Source organism: Haemorhous mexicanus, chromosome Z, assembly GCF_027477595.1.
Source record: "Haemorhous mexicanus isolate bHaeMex1 chromosome Z, bHaeMex1.pri, whole genome shotgun sequence".
In the NCBI taxonomy this organism is placed as follows: Eukaryota; Metazoa; Chordata; class Aves; order Passeriformes; family Fringillidae; genus Haemorhous; species Haemorhous mexicanus.
Window position 1 is genome coordinate 56,596,312 of NC_082381.1, and position 21,012 is coordinate 56,617,323.

At 39.3% G+C, this 21,012-nt stretch overlaps 1 protein-coding gene across 2 annotated transcripts in view; it reads left to right on the top strand.

Annotated features, from left to right (window-relative positions):
• The first annotated feature begins 463 nt into the window (after nucleotides 1-463).
• Nucleotides 464-21,012, top strand: part of BNC2 (basonuclin zinc finger protein 2) — a 335,988-nt gene continuing 315,439 nt past the window's right edge. The window contains exon 1 of one of the 2 annotated variants that reach the window (XM_059873623.1): nucleotides 464-529. In XM_059873623.1, the coding sequence (XP_059729606.1) occupies nucleotides 518-529 (12 nt within the window). In that variant the 5' untranslated portion in view covers nucleotides 464-517. Of the gene's footprint in view, nucleotides 530-1,519; nucleotides 1,672-21,012 lie in introns of those variants that run through there. The other variant, XM_059873625.1, reaches the window with a different exon arrangement.

Consider the following 21,012-nt stretch of genomic DNA (forward strand, 5'->3'; position numbering starts at 1 on the left):
TCCACCCCCTCGGCGCCGCCGGCGGGGCTCGCGTGGAGGCCGGCGCTTCGAACCGGTAAGGGAAGGTTTCACAGGGGACAGCGGGGGCTGGCGGTCGGCAGTGCAGAGCGCCGCGCCGAGAGCCGGCTCCGTGCGCAGCGGCGCGGGCCGATCCGCCGGCGGCCGCGGGAGGGCGCGGAACGTCCCGCCCCGCCCCGCGCCCCGCGGGAGCGCGCCCGGCCGGCCGCCGTGTGCCTGCGCGCCAGCCAGGGCCGCGGCGGCGGCTGCGCTTTCACGGCGCCGCCGGGGCAGTGTTTCGCTCGGTTTGGCTCCTTGTCACACACAGATGTGACTCTTGTCTGTTCCCTGCGAACGTACAACCGTGACGGCTCACCTCCTCCCGCCTCCCTTACCCACCCCCCCCCGACAGGGAAAAAAAAAAAAAAAGAAAAAAAAAATCCCACCCTTTTACAAAATATTTCCTCAGATCCCACACCGAGCAGCAGCCGCCGCCGCCGCCGCAGAGCCCTGGGAGCTGATGGAGCAATGGGTGGGAAGCGGGAAACCGGCACCACGAGCAAAAACTTCGCCTAACTTTTCCCTTCCTTTCTAACGCTCTTCCCTCTTCCCCTCCGGCTCCTTACCCCCTCTTCTGGGCTACGCTCCATTTTCCGCCGTCTCTCTGCCCCCTCTCAGCCCTCCCTCCAGCTTTCTTTCGCATTGCCACCTTCCCTCTCGATCGCTCCAGCAGCGCCTGGAGCCGATAAGGAAGAGGAGAAGCAGCGGGAGGGACTGCAGCCGCTCGAGGAGCAGCAGGGCGGAGGACGGGAAGGCGAAAGGGGGCAGAGGAGGCAGAGGCGCGGCAGCCCCGCGCGGCGCCGCCGGCCGCCCTCGCCACAAAGTTGGCGGCGGTCGCTGGGTGTTTTTGACAGCTGGGCGCGGGCGGCCTCTGCCGCGGCCCCCGCCTGGCACAGAAAGTTTGCGGGGGAGGGAGCAGGCAGAGGGAAGGGGAAAGAGCAGTCGGGGGGGGTGGGTGTGTGTGAAAAAATAACCCCCTCTGCCTGCCTGCTTGGCGCCCTGGCCCGAGAGCGCGGGGTTAGAAGGAAGCAGCGCTGCCCTCTCGGACCCGCTCGCAGCCTCCCCCCGCCGCCTCCCCTTCCCCAGCCAAAGATCCCAACAACAACAAACCAACCTGTGGAGGCTCTGACCCGAACCTGGGTCCCTCCTCCCATCACTTCCAGCTCTCCGCTGAAAGCTCTTTCTCTTTCTTTCTCCCTACTGCTCGGGCTGAACTTTGGGGGCTGAAGTTTCGAGAGAGTCAGAGAGAGTGTGGGGGGGAGGGGGGAAAAAGAGACTGTCGCTGCTGCTGCAGCTGCTGCTTTTCTTTTTTTTTTTTTTTTTTCTCCTTTCTTTTTGTGTGTGTGATAGTTAGTGGTGCGGGATTTTGTTTTGTTGTTTTGGGTTTTTCTTTGTTTCTAAAATTATTTTTTTAAGGGGGAAAGTATTTTTTTAAATCTCCATTTTTAGTTCAGATCACCTGGGGGGGAGGGGGGGGGCTGAAAAGGAGAAAGTGAAGGGGGGAAAGAGAGTGAGTGTAGTGAGAGCCCAGAGGCAAAACGAAGGGTGCAGGCACTGCCGCTGAGAGGAGATCGAGAGACAGGGGGTGCACTTGACAACCAGCATGCAGAGATGGTAAGAAGTTTCCAGCAGCCTTTCGTTTTCATTCTAGCCTTTACTTTGGTCTGATTTGATTAATAAATTGTGCAGTAACACAAGCAGCCCTGCTTGCTATCGGTGTGTTTCAGCCTTCAAAGAAACAGGCAGCCAGGCAAGGCGAAGTAGGGAGATAGTAAATAAATAAATCAGCTTTGTGCTGCGTCGATTGCGGGAAAACAAATGTCTAAGAGGTTGTGCTAAACTTTAAGTGAGTTTGGGGGGTTCAAATGGAATGGCCACGTGCTTTTTACCGCCTCCTTCCTTTCACTAAAGATGAGGAGCTAGTGCAAAAAAAAATTGTTTGCGGATGGATGGAGGGGGAGGGAGGGAGAGTGAAGGTGGAGTGGGCTTGAGTCGGACATACGGTGGTCTGATCTATTTTGGCCACCACCTTCTGTTCGGAAATGAGTACGGTTTGCACACAATGTAAAGGTAACCTTTGAGAGCGGGAAGGAGCTCTGTGTTCGCGTGTGAAGCATCGCCTGCGGCAGGGAGACAGGGGTGTAAATCCACCTTCCCTCCGAAACTCTTTTTTTGTTGTGCATGTGCTTGCAGTCTGCACCTCTCCAATCAGGGATTGCTAACAGAACTTGCAGAGTTATGCTGATGCCCTAACTGTAAAGGGGAAGGGGGAGCCCCTCCAAAAGCAACTTGGAGCAAGGTTTTACTGCTTATTTCATGTGCTGTGTACATTCACGTCTCCTTTACAGTAGGGCTTTTGCAAAGCAGGGATTGGGCTTTTAATTTAAAAATTAAAAGTCGAAATGGCCAAGGACCTGATTTGACTGAAGTCCGTTTGTCTTGGTTGTGATTTGAGGATAGGTTAAACAGCTGAGAAAGACAAGCTCATTTAAGCCGTGACTACACTTGCAGACTGATAACTGTTCACGATAACACATGGATCGACCTCAGCTGGCGATGAACGGTGATCATCCCATATGCAAGGAAGTAGTATGTTTCCAGTCGCTGTTTGACTACTGCTCTCCTTTCAGTCAGATTTGTCACCTCACTCCAGGGATGTTAGAGAGCTGTCTGGTGTGCCTTGAATGTACACATACATATGTACATGCACACACACAAGTGTGCATTTATATCTCTATCTACTTATATGTACGTGTATGTTGCTGCATGCATACGTATGTATGTATGTATGTATGTACTGTACTCAAACTATAGATAGAGAATGTCTGTGTGAATGGAGTTTACGATGGAAGGTTTGTGTTTTTCCCTTCTCTCCCTAACATGACATGTCTTGTTCCAGTGATCAAAGCCACAATTGGAGTGTAGGAGATGCAACTGTCAAATGCAGACAACAAGGAAAAAAAAAAAAAAAAAAAAAAAAAGAAAGGAGGGGGGGGGGGAAAAGCAGCATGTGCCCAGGACTGTGGTTACAGTAACACTGACAGAAATTAAAGTGGTTTTGAAAGCAGCATGCGATTTATGATGGTTCCCATTTACCCTAGAGTCAAGCTGTTGTAAAATTGATGCACAAAAGACATCATGTAGTAATCTGGTGTACCCAGGATTAAAGTGGCAATGAGTGTCTTTTTTGTGTGTCTGGCGGTTAAAATGGTTTGAAGCTATTTTTTAAGTATGAAATCAAAGCAGAATATTACTTATTTCTTTTCTTAATCTGTATGTTAGCTGTATATAGAAGTTGTTGAAACATTTTTTAGTGGAAGTGGGTTGATATTTCTCACTATATTCCATTTTCCCCTCTGTATAAACCCTCTGTATTATAAACCCTCTGTATTATAACCCATTTCCATAGACAAATTATAAAATGAGCATCATTTTTGCCATAGTTTCAGAGTACAAATGTTCACAGTTTAATTACTGAGTTCATTTCAGACAGTAATATTTAATTAGTCTGATCAGCATATCTACACAAGAATACCAAGTTCCTGCAGAAGTATGTGGAACTTTCCTTGCCCTTAAAAATGGCAGGATTTTTTAATCTGAAATTTAATGGGGCATATATGCTCTCTGATACACTGTAGTTTCATTTTAAACTGTCTAGTATTAATAAGCCAACTAGCTCTATGTATGTTCTGCTTTAAAATCCTAAAGCACGTGAATTTTAAAACTTGCTAAATATTTCAAATGACTAATCTTTACCTGATCCACGTGTAGAGAAGCTTCAGTGTAAATTATAAATTATTTGTTACAAGCAAAATTTGAAACTCCTTTTAAGACTTGGGATTGTGAAAATGTTTCTTAAGCACACATCTTGCACACATAATAGAAAAACCCTGCCTTGGTACACTTTTTTGTAAAAAATACAGCAGTGTGACATTTTAGGGGAAAAAACTTAAATGAGCAGATCTATACCTTTAATGGTGTTACATTTTTATTTTTGAGGCATTTGAGAAAGACAAGTATGCAACTGCAGTAAACAAAGTAAAGAAACAGACAAAAGCAGAGATGGCTATTGCTGTATTAAAATGTAAATGTTACAGTTTGAATTTTCTAGTGAGTTTTTGAGTTCAGTGCTTTACATAACATTTTGTCCTAATCTTGCTTGCTGTCAGAGATGTTTCATGGTTGTGCAATTGCTGCAGTCAAGAATGCCAATTTGCATTCCAGGAGTGTCATTTGATTACTTTTATCTACACAGCTCGAAGACCAGCCCAGACCTCTCATTTCATCTTGCCATGTCACGAGTCAGTGCTGTGTCCTCTTTTCAAAAATCTGCCTGATTTAGACAAGAAAGAAAAGTACTTTCATGTTGCAGCCGCAGTCCCCTGCTAACTTGTCAGCAGCAGGATATGATTCACTTGGGCCCAGAAGAATGGTACAGAGATGAGGGTTAGGCGGTTCAATAAGCCTATGGACAGGTAGTGTGTGACATCCCAAGAGAGCTTAAGTTAATGAAGAACAGGTCTGCTTAGTTCTTCATACTATGACCTGGTGCTGTCCCCACAGTTTTCTCATTTGATCTTTCCCAGCAAATTGATCTTTTCTAGTACTTTTTTGCCTTCCAAGTTAGTCCTTGTGGGACTGAAATTAGCAGAGCAACTTAAGTTGGATAATACAGCTGTTCAGCAAAGAAGAAATTGGACACTAGCTCATAGAGGGGGGAGGGGAAAGTAAGCTATTCTTTCTGTTGTTACTGAGAATTCTTTTTATTTTTAATACTACGGTTTTATTTTCGAAAACTTCACAATTATCATATTACTTTGGAACTTTGCTTTCTCATTTAATAAAGTTTGTACCGATGGCCCATTGTGCACTGCATTAAATGTGTATCATTTAAATAAAACAAACATGCTTGCAGCATAGACTGCAGGTTTGCTTTGGTGTTTGTCAGTTGAACTTGCTTGTTAGAAATGATTTGCTAGTCTGTAATGAGGCTTTTACAGTTGTTGTAAGACATTTTAAATATCAATTGCACATGCCAACTACATTATTTATAGCCTGCTAAATAACTGTAATTCTGTAGTATCCAATACTGAAATGCAGTGGAGATTAAACAATAAAAGCCATTACAAATGGTATGTGTAAATATTATGGTAGGTGAAAATACAGTCAGCAAATTACCACTGGCATTGCTGGTTTTCTGGAAAACCAGTGTATGCCAACAAATTGATTTTAACTAACATTCTGTACTTAAAAGCTGGGATCTAAACGGGGCTGTAGTATTATCTGTCAGGTTTCTTTACATGATTTTGCACTTGGTAATTGGAAGGTGGAATGGAGGTGTGTTTGCCTGTGTGTGTGTGTGTTTCAATGCATACATGGCTAGGTTGTCAAACAATGTAAGATTTCAAACCAGAATTTGGTAAATAAAGTGTAAGTTGGAAATGATTAAGAGGGTCTTTAGTATGCTGCACAAGAGTAAGCACTATTTAACTTTCTGTATTTCACAGCAGATGTTCTCACATATAATCCACATCCTTTCAAGTTGTAGAATTAAAAACACTGCTGAATGGAAACAAGAACACGTATTATGTAAGGGAAATACTGCTCTCACTTTCTCTCTCAGTATTGCTTTTGAAAATGGAAAGGAACTGTGAAGGATCATTGGTTAGTTAAGCTCCTCTGGAGAGCTAGAGGGAGCTTCTGGATTTTATTAGATATGCCATAGGTAAGAAAAAGGGGAAAAATATTCTGAATAAGGGAGAGCTGATTGCTACCCTTTTTTTTTTTTTTCAGAGACAGAGATCTAGAAATTAGACTTTGAGGTGGCTTTATTCTGTGTTGTGCATCTGTGTATGTCAGTAGGATTTGTGGCTGACTACAGATCTTGTGAATTTCAAACAAAGCAGAAATGACCAACAGCAATGCAATTACATTAAAACAAGTCCAAGTAAAACATTGGATTTTGTACAAAAACCAAATTTATTTTTCTTTCGTCTCAGAGATGGGCGTTTCTGGCAGTGTCCCTTTCCCTTTTGCACTTTGGACACTGTCACTATAATGTGAAGTCTTTTCATCGCTGAATGCTGTTTAATGAGAGTCCTGACTCTTAGTCTGCAGGTTTGCACAGAACTTTTTATTTAGTGATTTAATTTGATTTAATGTCTACTGTTAGTATGTGTTAGGAAAAAAATGTACATGTCTGGAAATACAAAAGGTTCCTCATAAAATAAAAAACAAATAGAGGATATCTGCCATTTTGGAAATATGTATCACTTCCTAATGTAGCCAGGAATTTTTACTTAATTTAGAAGAATAGTATTTAACATGTCTTAATAAAAAGCATCCGTCTAAACCTTGTATTCTGTGTCAGTTTCATCCCACCTAAATTCTGACATATCTTTTTAAAAAATGCATTGATCATAATTGCTGCTTAATATTCATATGGCAGCTTTTATAAGTATTACTTTGGACAAACTTATTTACCTTTCCAGTAAATTATATTATCTAGTGAGATAAAGTACCAGATTTCTCCTTTATCTCTCCTACAGTAGCTCTCATTATGTGCTGTGCTAGTAAAACCCTTTATTTGTTGATTATTAGAATTTTAGTACACTTAGGAGTTCTGCTGTAATTTAATGTGGTTGTTCAAAGAGGTTCTCTCATTTAGAATCTTCCCGTAATACTCTCACCACATTTTATAAATATGTATATTTTATACTCCAGATAGATATGTAAATATATTTTTTATTCCAGGTAAATCAAGGATTTTGAGAGAATTCTTTTCATCTGCAGCATCTATTTCAGTACTTTTCTCTTGAAATATTTTATGTAAAAAGAACTCAGGCAAATTGAGGTAACAATCAGATTTGCTTCTGATTTGTTACTTTAGAGAGTTCTTTCTGTTTCTTTAATTTTTTTTAGTGTCCTACTATGTAGGTAAATCACATTTTTGTAGAAAACTATGAAAAGCTGGAGAAGTTTTAAAACCACTGGGCATTGTAATTATTTTTTCATTATGAAAACCAGAATGTTCGTAATGCTGATTTGTAAGTCACGAGCCAAGTGAAATCAAAATGCCATAAGATAACCACTAAAGTTTTTAAGTCACCATGGTCTGGTGCACTGTCTGGAAGTTCAGCTATGTTTTTGCACAGTGTTGCAATTGGGTAGGTCTACTGTTCTGCTGTATATAAAACTGTAGAAGCTAGGCCTGTCAGAAAATCTTCAGCTATGGGAAGTTTTAAAGGGTATGCAAAGCATACTATTAACTCTTATCAGCTGTAAAAGAAACTGGGTGTATGTACAACACCCGTCATGCTGTCAGCTGGAATCACACTGAATTAGTGTTGCAACTTTATTATATTTGTCAAATATGTATTATTTTGGAACTTTTGATTTGTGCTTAGTCAATGCTCTTTACTGTTGAATACAAATATGTAACAGCAAACAAAAAACATTTTTCCCTTTTTGTGACCTGACATTTGCCAAAGTGCCCCATGCTGAAATTTCTTTTCAGTATCTTTTTTTTTCTTCCAAAGCCAGACATGTACCCAGACACAAAAGCCTCTGTGTATAGCAAGCTGTTTTAAATATTGTGACTTGACGATGTGCTGTCCTTTCTCGGCTTGAGCCAAGGATCTCTGCTCAGTGTCTGTGGATTACCAAGTCCCTTCTTTATTGTACCTCTTGTCAGCTATTCCTATTCATTTAACCTTTCATTAGTGTCTGTGCAGCTTCACTGTCTGGAAAGGCAAGGAGAAACCTAAAGGCCTACTGTCACAGTTATTAGATTTCTCGGTTACATCCCAGCAACCATAAAGGAGTAAGAGTCAACACTATTGTCATGCATGCTGCTGTCCTGGGGTGCAACTCTTCTGTGCATGTCAAGGACATGTGCCACATGTTGATAATGCATCCCGGAGATAAATGCACAACATGGGGGATGAACCAAGGCTGGCACTAATGAGCTTTGTAGGAGTTATTGCAAAGACAAACAGTTGTGAAGGAATTTCTCTTAAAACGGTGAAGAGATGGATTTGCACTAAGTGCTGCCAAGGCTTGCTTGCAAGGTACTTGTCAATCATGTTAGTTTCATTTAAGTGCCATTTACAAAAAAAAAAAGTTTGCTGTGATTTAAAAATATGTTGCTTTTCACTTTTTAAGCTGCCAGGCTAAAGTGTACTTGAAATTGCCCTCAATAATGCACCTTATGACTGTTGTTTCTACTTACTTATTTTTGGATCAAAACCAGCAAATCTTTTCACTTTACTTGGAAAAAAAATTGGAAATACCAATTGCAATACATTTTGAAATATTCCTCTTAGTAAAGCTCAACATTTCACTCTTGATTTTGTAAAAGCATTGTCATGGTCTTTTCTGAGGCATAAATTTGGCTGAGAATATCTAGGTGCATCTAAGTAGTTTATTCTACCTTTGCTGCCTAAAGAGCCAAAATTACTAATTGTGGCACAACTTCCTCATTCTACTGAGACATGCCCTCCGTTTAATCCAGTGCCATATTCACAAGCATTTTGATTATGAAGTGTCTGGAGGCCCATCTTATCCTGTTAACCTAATCTAACTGAACTCTGAGCTCTCAAAAAATACATGCTTATTCCTGACTTCCCCAGAGCTGAACTTTTAGAATGCACTTTAGTTACATTTTTATCAGTAGCATTATAGCAACATTATGTATAACTTCATATGACTTTCATAAGGAGGTTTTGGCCAAAACAAAATTAAACCTATAGACTTATAGTTCAGTTATAATTTTAATAATTCTTCTTTGTTCTGTGTAGAACATTTGGGTCTCAGATTGCTCCTATTCACAGCAAGGTTGGAAGTGGGAGTAAAGCTGAAAGCAGTGGAGTTAAAGTTTTAGGAATCTGTTGAATAAAGTATAGCCACCTCCTTTGCACTTTTCACAGCATACTAAGAGGATTTTGAAGATTATAAATGTAGTGGGCTAAAGGAAAAATTTTTAAAACCTCCTTATTTCAGATAAACATTTTAGATTATCATCATCTGAAAGTATGAGAGGTTACAGTATATTAATAGGAATTCTGTGCTTTCCAGTTCTTTATATTTTTGATATTAAAGAAATAAAGCCTGACTGCACCTTTTGCTTTAATTCAGAACATAGAATCCAAAGTGACCAGCAGTATAATAGCTGATTGTAGGAACAAGTGCATCCAAAGAAAAATGTGTTCAAGAGAAAATTCAGCAGAAATAGTCTTTTTATTTTTCTTGTTCAAACACTGGAAACATTTGTAATGCTGATACTTAATTCCACTTTCCTGAAATTAGAAGAGAAGCTTTTGTATTTTGTGATTTGAATTTGACAAATATTTAAATGAAAAAAAAAATCTTGAGACATGATCTGGAACAAATATGAAAGTGCCCTGAGTTTAAAAGATCCTTTCATTACTAGACTGATTTTAGCTTTGATGAGTCTAAAACTTACTACATGGTTTCCAAATCAAAGATGAAAGGGCCAGTTAGGAATCAAATAAATTTTCCTGTTGAAATGTAGCATTTGACATTTAGAAGGATGTGCTCAGCATGATAAACCACTTCTCTTTACTGTAACTAGCCTGGTGACTTTTTTTGCAATAAAACTACTTTGAAACTGAATTGAGGTATAATAAATTTAACATAAATTAATTTGGAACCCCTGATTAGTGCCATTTTTGAACTAAGGGAAATATTTTCCTGAAAGTGCTTTTTCACCCTTTATTGTTAAGGCATGTAAAATTTCATTGCTAAGTAATTACTTTTGTAGTTGTTTTGACAGACTCTTACTGGCCTAACTCCATTGACTTTGTTGTGGCAGTGTGCCAATTTTATTAAAGATGGGCTTTTTTATTCATCTCACTGTGCAGTTGCAGGTATATTACTAATACTAATCCAGTGGGCATACACCCCATCTGTATGTTTGAAAAGTTATTATTATGGACAGTAATTTATAGTCTGCAATACAGTTGAGCAGTGTTTTTATACTGTTCTGCCAGTTATATGCTTCTAAAAGTCTACAGATAATACTTAGCTCTCCAGAATGAGATTCTGTACAGAATCCTAGAGAGCATTTTGGAAAGTGTTTTGCTGTTCTGATAGAGATGCAAAGAACTGGGGGGAAAAAAAGCAAATACTGTGTAAGTAAAAGTGCAAACTTTCAACTTTTGTGCTAGGCTATGACTATATTTCAGTTAGCAGCTGTATTTTGAGCCAGCTTTTGAAGATACCTTGTTTCTGATATCCCATGAAATATGCCTGATCAAAATAAATGACACTACCAGCCAGTTGGCTAAGTGATTATATAAGCAATGTGGAGAGGCTGAGTAATTTATGTTTTTTAGTACACAAACTGGCATTAAGATTTTCCTCTCACTTTGTTGGAAATATTAAAAAGCAATGTGTAAAATCATGTACATTATGTAACTAAAAGCTTCTAAGTGAATTTACGTCTAAGCTAATGTAATTCACATGGTAAGACAGAAAGAAAGTGAAGTAGGAACAGAAAGTAATATCAGATAAGTGATGTGTGATTTAAAGGTTTCTATTAGTTTACTTAAACTATGCTTATTTATTAACTTTTGCTATTGGAAGGTAGGTTACAATCGTCTCTATTTCCTCTTATCTACATGTAACTTGTACTAGTTTGTATATCAGTTTGTGGATCAATTTTTTTTTTATTTATCAGCTGGTATACTTAAGGGATTTGTGATATCAGATGATTCTTCGTAAGCAATAATTTCTTCAGTTCCTGAGCAGACACTTTTGCAATGATGGGGTCAGTTTGACAGTAGCAAGATGGGTGTGATCTACTGGTTCTTTGTGATTTGGCTTGGGGGTCAGAAAATGGGAAGAAACTATTCTCTGTCTCCTGTAGATTGATGGACAGCCTTTGTGAATACTCTAGTAGTAGTCTTTTAAAAATAAGAGGTGAATAATGGGCTCTGTGATGCTGGTACCAGCAGGGAAGGAGGTGGGTAAGACTGATAGTACAATGCTAGAAGAACCTGTCAGGCTTCTGTCTCTAGTCATCCTAGCAGCAGGACAAGAGGCTTGTGTCTTTCCAAGTGTGCACAACTTTTCTGTTCTCACGTGTTACATGTATGTGGAATTTAATGGTACTTTTTCTGCTAAATGATATACAGGTGTGGGAAGTATGGTGGGATGAGTTTTGTATAATTTGTGAGTTCCATGCAGTATTTGGAAGCCTCTAGGCTCTACATAGGATTTGTGAGTCTGTTAGATAAAGCTGTGGAACACAGAGGCAGTTACTGTCTTCCCATTGTCAAACATGGAGGGTCAGAAAAAATCTTCTCATGTAGCAGTTGCCACATTCGCAAAGAGTCTAATTACAGTAGATCAAACAGTTGCAAGAGAAAAACTCTCTGAGTGGTGGAGTGAAGAGAGCTACTCTTGTCCTCACCTTTTATGGAGTTAAGCCTCAAGGATGTGAAGGATACAGCTATTCACCTTCAGACTCCAGTTTTATTCAATCAGTTTTTGGGATTGTTTTGTTCCTGTTGTGAAAAGTTTATAACAAAGGAACACAAATTTAGCTCATAACAAGCAAAATCATAAAACCATAGAATGGTTTGGGTTGGCAGGGACTCTGAAGTTGTCTAGTTCCAGACCCCCCATGCCCCCAACACGGGCAGGGACAACTCTCAGTAGACCAGATTGCTCAAAACTCCATCCAGCCTGGCCTTGAACACTTTCAGGGGTAGGACATCCACAAATTGCCAAGCAGTGCCTCACCACTCTCACAGTAAAGAATTTCTCCTTAATACCTAATCCAAACTTACAGCCTTTCATTTAGAAGCCATTCCTCTCACATTTCTATGTGAAAAGTCTCTCTTAATCTTTCTTGTAAACTCCTTTCAGGTATTGGAAGGCCACAGTTAGGTCACCCCAAGGCTTTCTCTTCCCCAGGCTGATCTATCCTAATTGTACCAGCCTTTCCTCATAGGACAGCTACTCCATCCCCATAATGATGGGCCTTGGTGGCCTCCTATTGACATGCTCCAGCAGGTCCATGTCTGTCCTGTGCTGGGGACTCCAGGACTGGATGCAGCCCTGCAGGTGGGGTCTCACCAGAGCAGAGCAGAGCAGAGCAGAGCAGAGCAGAAGAATCCCCTCCCTGTCCCTGCTGGCCATGCTGCTTTGGCTGCAGCCCAGAATACAGTTGGTTTCTTGGAATGCAAGCACACATTGCCAGTTTATGTCCAGCTTTTCTTCCATGTAGGCCCCCCAAGTCACTCTCCTCAAGGCTGCTCTCCTTCCTTAATTCTCTGGCTGTGTTGGCACCAGGTGCAGCACTTTGCTCCTGGTCTTGCTGAACCTCATGAGATTGGCGTGGACTTGCTCCTCGAGCTTGTCCAGGACCCCCTGGATGGCATCTTGGCCTTCAGGTGCATGAATCACACCACTCAGCTTGGTGTCATCTTCAAACTTGCTGGTGATGCACTCGATTCCCCTGTGTGTGCCATTGATTGAAGTCACTGATTTAGTGAATGAAGATATTAAATAACCCTGGTCCCAGTACAGTCTCTTGAGGGACACCACTTGTCACTGGGTGTACATTCGGATGCTGAGCCATTGACCACTACCCTCTGAATGCAATCATCCACCTTATCCACTTTATCCACCAAATGGTCCATCCACCAAATCCATATCTCTTCAATTTAGAGAAAAGGATTCTGTGGGAAATAGTGTCAGAGGCCTTACTGCGTCCATAGCCCTTCCCTTGTGCAATGTTGCAGTCATTAATCATAGAAGGCCACTGGGTTGGTCAGGTGAGATTTTCTCTTGATGGAGTAGTGCAGGTTGTCTTGAAAATCACCTCCCTGAGCTCCATGCGCCTTAGCAGAGCTTCTGGGAAGTATCTGTTCCATGAACTTCCCAAGCAGAGAGGGAAGATGACAGGTCAGACATTGCCAGGGTCCTCCTTTCTGGACTTTTAAACATGGCTTCAATGTTTCCCCCTTTCCAGTCACTTGAGACTTCCTCTGACTGCCATGACTTTTCAAATATGAAGAGTGGCTTTCCAACTACATCAGTGGATTTCCTCATCACTATGGGATACTTCTCATCAGGTCCCATAGAATTATGCATGATTATGTTCCTCAGATGGTCACAAACCTGATCTTCTCTTACAGTGGGAAGATCTTTGCTCCCATGGTCCCTGTTGCAAGATCCATCCCCTAAAAAAGTGAAAGAAGAGAGGTTGCCAGTGAAGACTGAGGCAAAAGATTGTTGAGCACCTCAGCTTTCTCCTCATAAATTGCTACCAGTTTTCCAGCTTGCTTGTGAGAATGGGTATACTTTCTCTGACCTTCCCATTCTGGTTAACATACCTGTAGAAGCCTTTGTGATTCTTTGTATGCCTTGCCAAGGAGCACTTTTGCCTTGGTCTTCTTCACCCCATCTCTGCACAACTGGGAGGCACCCCAGTGCTCTTCCCAGGAAGAAGACCTGTCCCTGCTTCACTGCCACTGCATTTTCTTCCTGCCCTTTTGTTTGACCAAGCTTTCCCTATTCTGCCATATCATCTCTTGCCTTCTTTGCCTGAATTCTTGTTCCTGAGGATCACTAGATCTTATGCTCTATGAAAGACTTTATCAAAGATCTGACAGCTCTGCTTCCTTCTTCCTGAGGGCAGTTTGCCAGAGGGTCCAGTAATGGGATTCATTTCACCAAGTTTCAGGAATGGCATCTTGGTCATAACTTTCTAGCAGCACGGTGGCTTCCAGCTCCTGTTTGCTGCCCATAATGAATGCATTGGTGTGGAGGCACTTCAGCTGGATTGTTGGCCTTCTTAGAGGAGCTCCCCTAAATTTCTTTGAGGTATTTCCCTGGTGTCTCCCTGTTGCTTGTCACTGCCTTAGAAATTCCTGTCTCATCTCCTTAAGACTCCAAGTTTCCAATATTCCAGTGTCCAATATTCCAGTGTGGCTAGCACATTAGACTCATTGACAGAGGGCCCTTGCTGGTACTAAACATGTATGTTGCTTTGGTTTACATATTGAAAGAATGACTTTGATTTGATGTTTAAATTTAATGCAAATTTATTTCAAAAAGCAGTTTAATACTTTGTTCTAAACTGACCAGTGGCCACTATTAGAAAGATGAGCTGCATATGGAGTGGAAAGAAAAACTTGCAGAAATTCTGCTGCAACTTTCCTCTTTTTGTGTGTGTATGTATGTATGTATGTATACAATACATTATGGTAATTGCATACACAGTGTTTCCTTATAAATGCATTATGTATATAAACAAAAAATACATACCTATACTCATATAGATTGTATGCACACAGTACATACATGCATAAATACATGCATTCAGATATTTCCCGCCACATCTGGTGATCTGTATCCAGTTCTGGGATCCTCAGTGCAAAAGAGACATGGAGCAGCTGGAGCAGGTCCAGTGGAGGGTGGCAAAGATGGGGACTGGAGCATCTGAATATCAAGAAATGCTGAGGGAGCTGGGCCAGTTCAGATTCGAGGAGGGACATCTGTGGGGGGACCTTGTTGATGCATACAAGTGTCTGAAGGGAGGGTGTCAAAATTATGGATTCAGGCTCTGCTTGGTGCTGACTTGGAATAGGACAAGGGGGAAATAAGCAGAAACTGAAGCACAGGAGGTACTATGTGAACATGAGGAAGAAATTCCTTACTGTGCAGTGACTGAGCACTGGCACAGATTGCCCATAAATGTTACAGAGTCTCCCTATTGGAGATACTCCAGAACCATCAGGATGCAAATCTGTGCCATGGGCTCTGAGATGACCATGCTTGAGCAGGCAGATTAGAGCACATGACCATTTTGGTGGTTGGTTCTAATCCTACCAATCAATTTTGTGATTTTGATTCAGATATAAATACATATTAATATATATATACACATATATACGTATATATAGATATACATATATACATATACACATACATATATACATATACATATATATACATACATATACATATACACATATATACATATATATACATACATATACATATACACATATATACATATACATACATACATATATATAAAAAAAAAAAAAAAAAAAAAAAAATATATATATATAACTGCATAATTTTTTTTCTGTACTGGAATTTTTGCTACCAGAAAAGCTTTTTGGCTAGTTCTTGAGAAAAAGTGAGATATACATAAATTCTAAAAATTGTCTGTGAAAATAACTGCACTGTTGAAAGGGAAACCAACTATCCCTTTAATCTTAGGAGTAAATTCTAGCAAACATTGGTTCCTGTTTGGAGTTTTGCATTTCTTATTCTATTTTCCTTATTCTCCTGCTTCCTTATCTGTTCTGTATATTGTAAAGCTCTATCTCAACTTCCTTATGGAGTTTTCTTTGAGATATAGAGTTATCTTACTCTGTGTTTAGAATATGTTACCCTAGTCATTACTTAAACCAAAGCCATTATTGTGATCCTGTGTCTTATAGTATTATACAATATAGCATATTAGAACATATATATATATAAAATGATTATATTATAATAATGATAATGAGACCTGCTAACAAACAAACCTCTGATATCTTTTTAATTCTGTGAAGGGCCAGCTTTTGTGAATATTTTGTCTTGAAAGCACTGTTGAATGGGATTGGTAAAAGAATCCATGTAGATTTTTGCCTAATTTCAGGATCTCCTCTTCTTTAAGAAATCTGATGATTTCCATTTATGATGGCAATATTTCATAAAAAGGATAACATTATGACTTTTTTAATTATTAAAGAAGAATAACCAAAACTGGTCAGGCATTACATTGGCTTGCAAAAGAGGATCTTCATTCCTTTTATCCTGGGTTATATTACTGTTATAAAAGTACATTGAAATACACTGTGATTATATTGTCATGGGAACGTTTTCGTATGCTGTATGTTTGGTTAGTTTTTGTTATGTTATAGAAAGTAGCTCTGCATTTTCTGTGAAAAAGCTTCAGGACTGTGAAAATGTTAGGAACTTACTGTTCCTATTAGGGCAGTCTTGGGAAAATTACTATTTAAAACTGAAGCTACACATAAAATAATGGGAAATATCAGGTGTTGACAAGATGTAGTGCCACAGTGGGAAAAAGCATAGAGGTTAATAAGTTATGTGAAGGATAATGGAAGCTCAGCTGAAATTACACCATGCTACTTAACTGAAAACTCCTTTTACTACCATTCATGTAGTTGCACTATTGCCAGTCATGGGATAGATATGCAAAGGGAGACAGGTGTTATTGAAATTGATTTCAGGCAAGGTTGGTGACTTTGAGGTATTAGATCATTTCAGTGGAAGTACTGAGTGTTCTGTTGGATGTTTTGTGCTATACTCATTGTTGGCCCTTAGTACTTAAAAATCTCTCTTATCAAGCTTATTGGAATTTCATCCCAAAATTTCAAGAATACCTGTTGCAAACTTGAATTACAGACCTAAGCCAGGTATTATTGTGGGATCTTACTCATAAAGAAAATGGTGTTTATTGTGATGGTTCAGGAGTGAACAAACTTAATCTGCAGATTATTTAATAGAGTGAACTGATGGAACAGATCCCCTCTCAGCAAGGCAGTCGGTACCAGATCTCAGATTGACTTGAAAAAGTCATTTGTACTCGTAGTCATTTGTACTGTCCTTATTATATGGGTTTTACCTCATGTTCAGTGCTGGTTAGTCTAGGTGACGTGTGCCACAAGCTAACTCAAACACCCTGATTGTATCCTGGTCACCTGATGGTCCCTTCTTTATGTAACTGTTTCCTAGTAGTTTATGGGTGTTTTACCTTTGGTTTTCATGAGTTTAGTGTCCATTCATAATTATGAGAGCTGGAAAATAGTAGGGCCATGGTATTAGCACTGTGTTCTGAAGGGATCATGGTAGGTTGAATCATGGTATACTGTTTTCAAGAGGCTTTTTTAATGTCATGCTAAAGACAGGCACTCTGTGAATAGCATCTGAGTCACCATGCTAATTATCCAAAACCTCATAGAACTGAGGAAAAAACATTATTCGGAGCAGAAGTCCAGTAATCCTTCCAGTGTGGCGACTTGTAAGAACTGACACAGGGGAGCAATTTTATTCTAAGTGATAGTTGCAGAATTAAAACCCCCTCAACTGAATGCATACTATTAAATGTATGGTCTGCATAATACTATCATCTGTAGCAGATGTTGATTGTGAAGAAAGAAAATGTGGATAAGAATGTAATTCTGTAGTGTACTGTAATATTTGAAAAATTCAAGTTTCTCTTAAATAGACCAAAATCTATGAATGAACTTTATAGTCACAGAATACTGGGTTGTAAGGAGCCTCACAGATCATCTGGTCCAGCCTCTCTTAGCAAAAACTGTCCAGTTTATTAGTGCAATGCTTTATGTTATTATCTGTTTTTCTGAGGTGCGCTGTAGCTCTGGCGTGCACTGAATTGTAGTATCTTTGTATTTATTCATACTAGCATTATGCTGTTACTTACTTCTAGCACTTGAAATGCACCAGTGCCGTTTGAATGCAGGATCAATGCCCCAAAGTATGCAAGATAGTCTTTCTACCTCTTGAGATGAAACTAGTTTTTGAAAACTGTTGTTTGATTTGTAAGACTGAGAAGTAGAGGTCTTGTTGCTGAGGCAGACACAATTTAGAGAAGTCTAAAACAAGTTGATACTTTTGGGTGTACTTACATGCTGCCAACTTTGCTTCTCGCTTCCCCAAAATGGGGTTATTTTACTTCTTGTGATATTTGTGAACTGAACCAGTGCTGAATGTGGCCCATCCAGGTGCTGTGCAGGTTGTTAAGTAAACTGTTTCTTGGATGATGAAAGTACTAATTTTAACTGAGGAATTCTTGTATGGTTTAATCTTAAGTGCTGTATTAGCCCTATTACCACAATTGTAGTCAACAAACAAACATTTAATCCTTTCAGCTTCAGAAGGAATAAGCAACTGATACTGTGTGCTCTTCATATCTTTGAAAAATTTATTTCTTTCCTCATATGAACATAACGTGTGACATCACAGGCACACTCTTTCCAAGTATTTGGCAAGGGCCAGGTTTTTTGTTAGGTATCCGAAGCAGGGAAAAGAGAGTTATTGTCAGATTTTGTTTAGATAGAGCATGGTATATGCTGACAAAAGAAATATTTCTGCCAACAGTGCTGCATCAGCTCTCTAAGTAATGTTAATCTAAGAGGATGGAGGTAGCATTTTAGTGTGCTTTTTTGCTCAAAGTTTGTCTGAGGGTGTGAAATTAAAGATTTTATGCTCTTATGTTCTATAAGATAGTTACCAACATTGATTATCTGGTTTGTGTATTGAGAATATGTAATCTGTTTTATAAACATAGGAAAACGCTAAAAAATTGCTGTGTGTTATGAAATTACTAGCTTGATTTCAGGCTGGAAAAGCCTATCAATTACTTTTGTTTTAGCTTAAGGTGTACTTTCCAAGATATCTGCATCACAAATTTATGGACTTTGAACTTCTTTTAAAGACACGGATTCAGTGTTTCCTGTTACAAAAACTGTAATCATGGCCATCCTGTTCAGAAAATGACCTTTAAAGTACTTGTTTGTAGGGAACATGGCAGAGCAAGAAGACCCTTTCAAAAATCTGAGGAAGCTTATTTAAACTAGCTGAAGTCTAATTCTTTCTGTAGATTCAAACAAGACATCCATAAGGTTAATTCATATGGACATTGCCATTATATCTCATTTGGTGTCTTGTTGGTTGCTTAAACGAAAACATTTAGAAACTAGGTACCTAATTGAACTTCTCAGAGCTCACTTATTCTGAAGTTAGCGCTAAAGGCCCTTCCAAACTGCTGCTTGAAAGCATGTTTATGATACGTCTTTGACAGTAATGTTCATTTCTCTTTTTTTTTTTTTCTTTTCTAATGCCAAGATAAGTACTACTTGTATAATCCTTGCCTAATTTATTTTAGAATTGATAGAATTTGGTGTTTCATCCCAGATTTAAGATCCCATGCCCACAGTCATTAAAGAAATCTTCTTTGATTTATATAAATGTTTTGTCATAATGCAGTCTTTAGGGAAGAATTACACCCTTTCACTGAAAGAAAAGAAACCATTCAAAGGATTGAGTTTCTTTTTCTTAATTTGTAATATAGCCTATTTTGGTGCTTCAGGGCAATATTTTTTTTTTCTCTCCAGCTTATGAAGGGTGTTTCAGCTGAATATGCTCATACCTTTAAAAATCATTTGGTGTGAGAACTTTTTAAGTTACAGGGTGGTTTATTTTTTTTTCTATAATACACTATACCCTGCCTTTGAGCTTTCAATTTAAGTCTTCTGTCATATACTGCCAAAAACTTTGTTCAGAGCTCTGTCTGTGTTGAAACATGTATGCCTGTCCCAGTGTCATAACTAATTATATACCTTGTATGCTTACTTCTAGTAATTGGAAAGTAGACCTACCGCAGGATAAGTTTTAGTATTAGATTGTATCTTGGGGACATGTTGCAGAAATCAAGTTTCCACCAAGCAGCAACTTGAATTTGTAAACAGATATGACTATTTTAAGTGCATCAGCTCATGGTTGTTTCTTGAAATCTGTGTGTGTTTGTTTTAAACCTGAGGAGAAGGTGTTTTTGAACTGTACCTCTGCATGTGTAGTAATTATAACCTACTTCTTTTAATCACAGTATTCTGAAGTGTCTGTCTCCACTTCAGATGAAGGCCTATGTTGCCACGCTGTCTTTCTGCAGATTTTGTTTGGTGGTTCTGAACTTGCAGAAAATGTGTCTGTACATAGTGCTTGGCTAAGTTCTGTTGGCCTGAAGTGCTGTTTACAGTTCGTTATGTTAAGAAAAGGAAAAAAAAAAGAAAAGGACCGGCATTTTTATCAGTAAGAAAGCATGGAAGTTAGAGGACAAAGCCGCATTTCTTCCATGTTTTCCTTTGCAGAATCCTTGGCTTGTGTTTTGTGTGTATCTATACATATATGTGTCTTTGTGTATCTATAAATTTTCCTAGGTACATGCAGAAGGAAAGAAGGAGTCTTGCAGTTATGTGTAGGGGTTTTTTTGTGCTTAGAGCTAGGCTAGCAAACAATGATTTATACACACGAACATGTATAAAATATGTTCTCCTTGTCCATGCCTGCTGAATAAAGACTTTGTCAGTCTTAAGTCTCAGAGCTTCACATGTAGTTGCAATTAAAGTCTTAGGACTGAGCATTTAATACTAACAATAGATTATAGTATTGTCAGGTTTTGTTCTGATTGTGGTCTTTGTTAAATTATGAGACCTCATTTTTATGGGAGTTCCATGGCTACTTGCTGTTGTGCTTTAAAACTGGTTTAATAGAGAATGTATCAGTGTTTTACTAAAACCACAGCACTAGTGCTTGGATTTCTCCAAAATGCATATTTATTTTTTTTTACATGATACCGTATATTTGCGTATATTTATTATAATGTTGATTGCTTTAGGGGGAAACTTCTTTTTTTTAATAAGGAAATGATTGGTTGTCTCTTATTATGTGAAATTTAAGTTTGGGTTTTTTTCCAATTAAAAGTTTCTTAGATAATTTACTGGTTATGTAACCTTCTGTCTGTTAGTTCTGTGGCAAGAGTGCAGCATGATTTTTGTCAAATAAGGTTGTTACTTTGTGGCATCTTTGAAAATAATGTGAATTAAATGTCTTCCTTTGAAAGTTTTTGACAACAAAATGTTTTGTGTGCTTTTAAACATTTCCAGTATCTTGTCAGACAGTTTTATCTTTCACTTTCCTCTCCACAGCTGGCATTTTTTAGAAGGGCTCAGGGAAGGAGAAGACTGGGTCAGTCTGACCAGGGAAAGTATAATGCTATCCTGCATTCCAGTTTTATATGTGTCACAACTGAGTTAATATTACTTGGTAAGAAAGATTAGTGCACTGCAAGTAAGATCTTTCCTTGATTTTTAAACTTCAGTT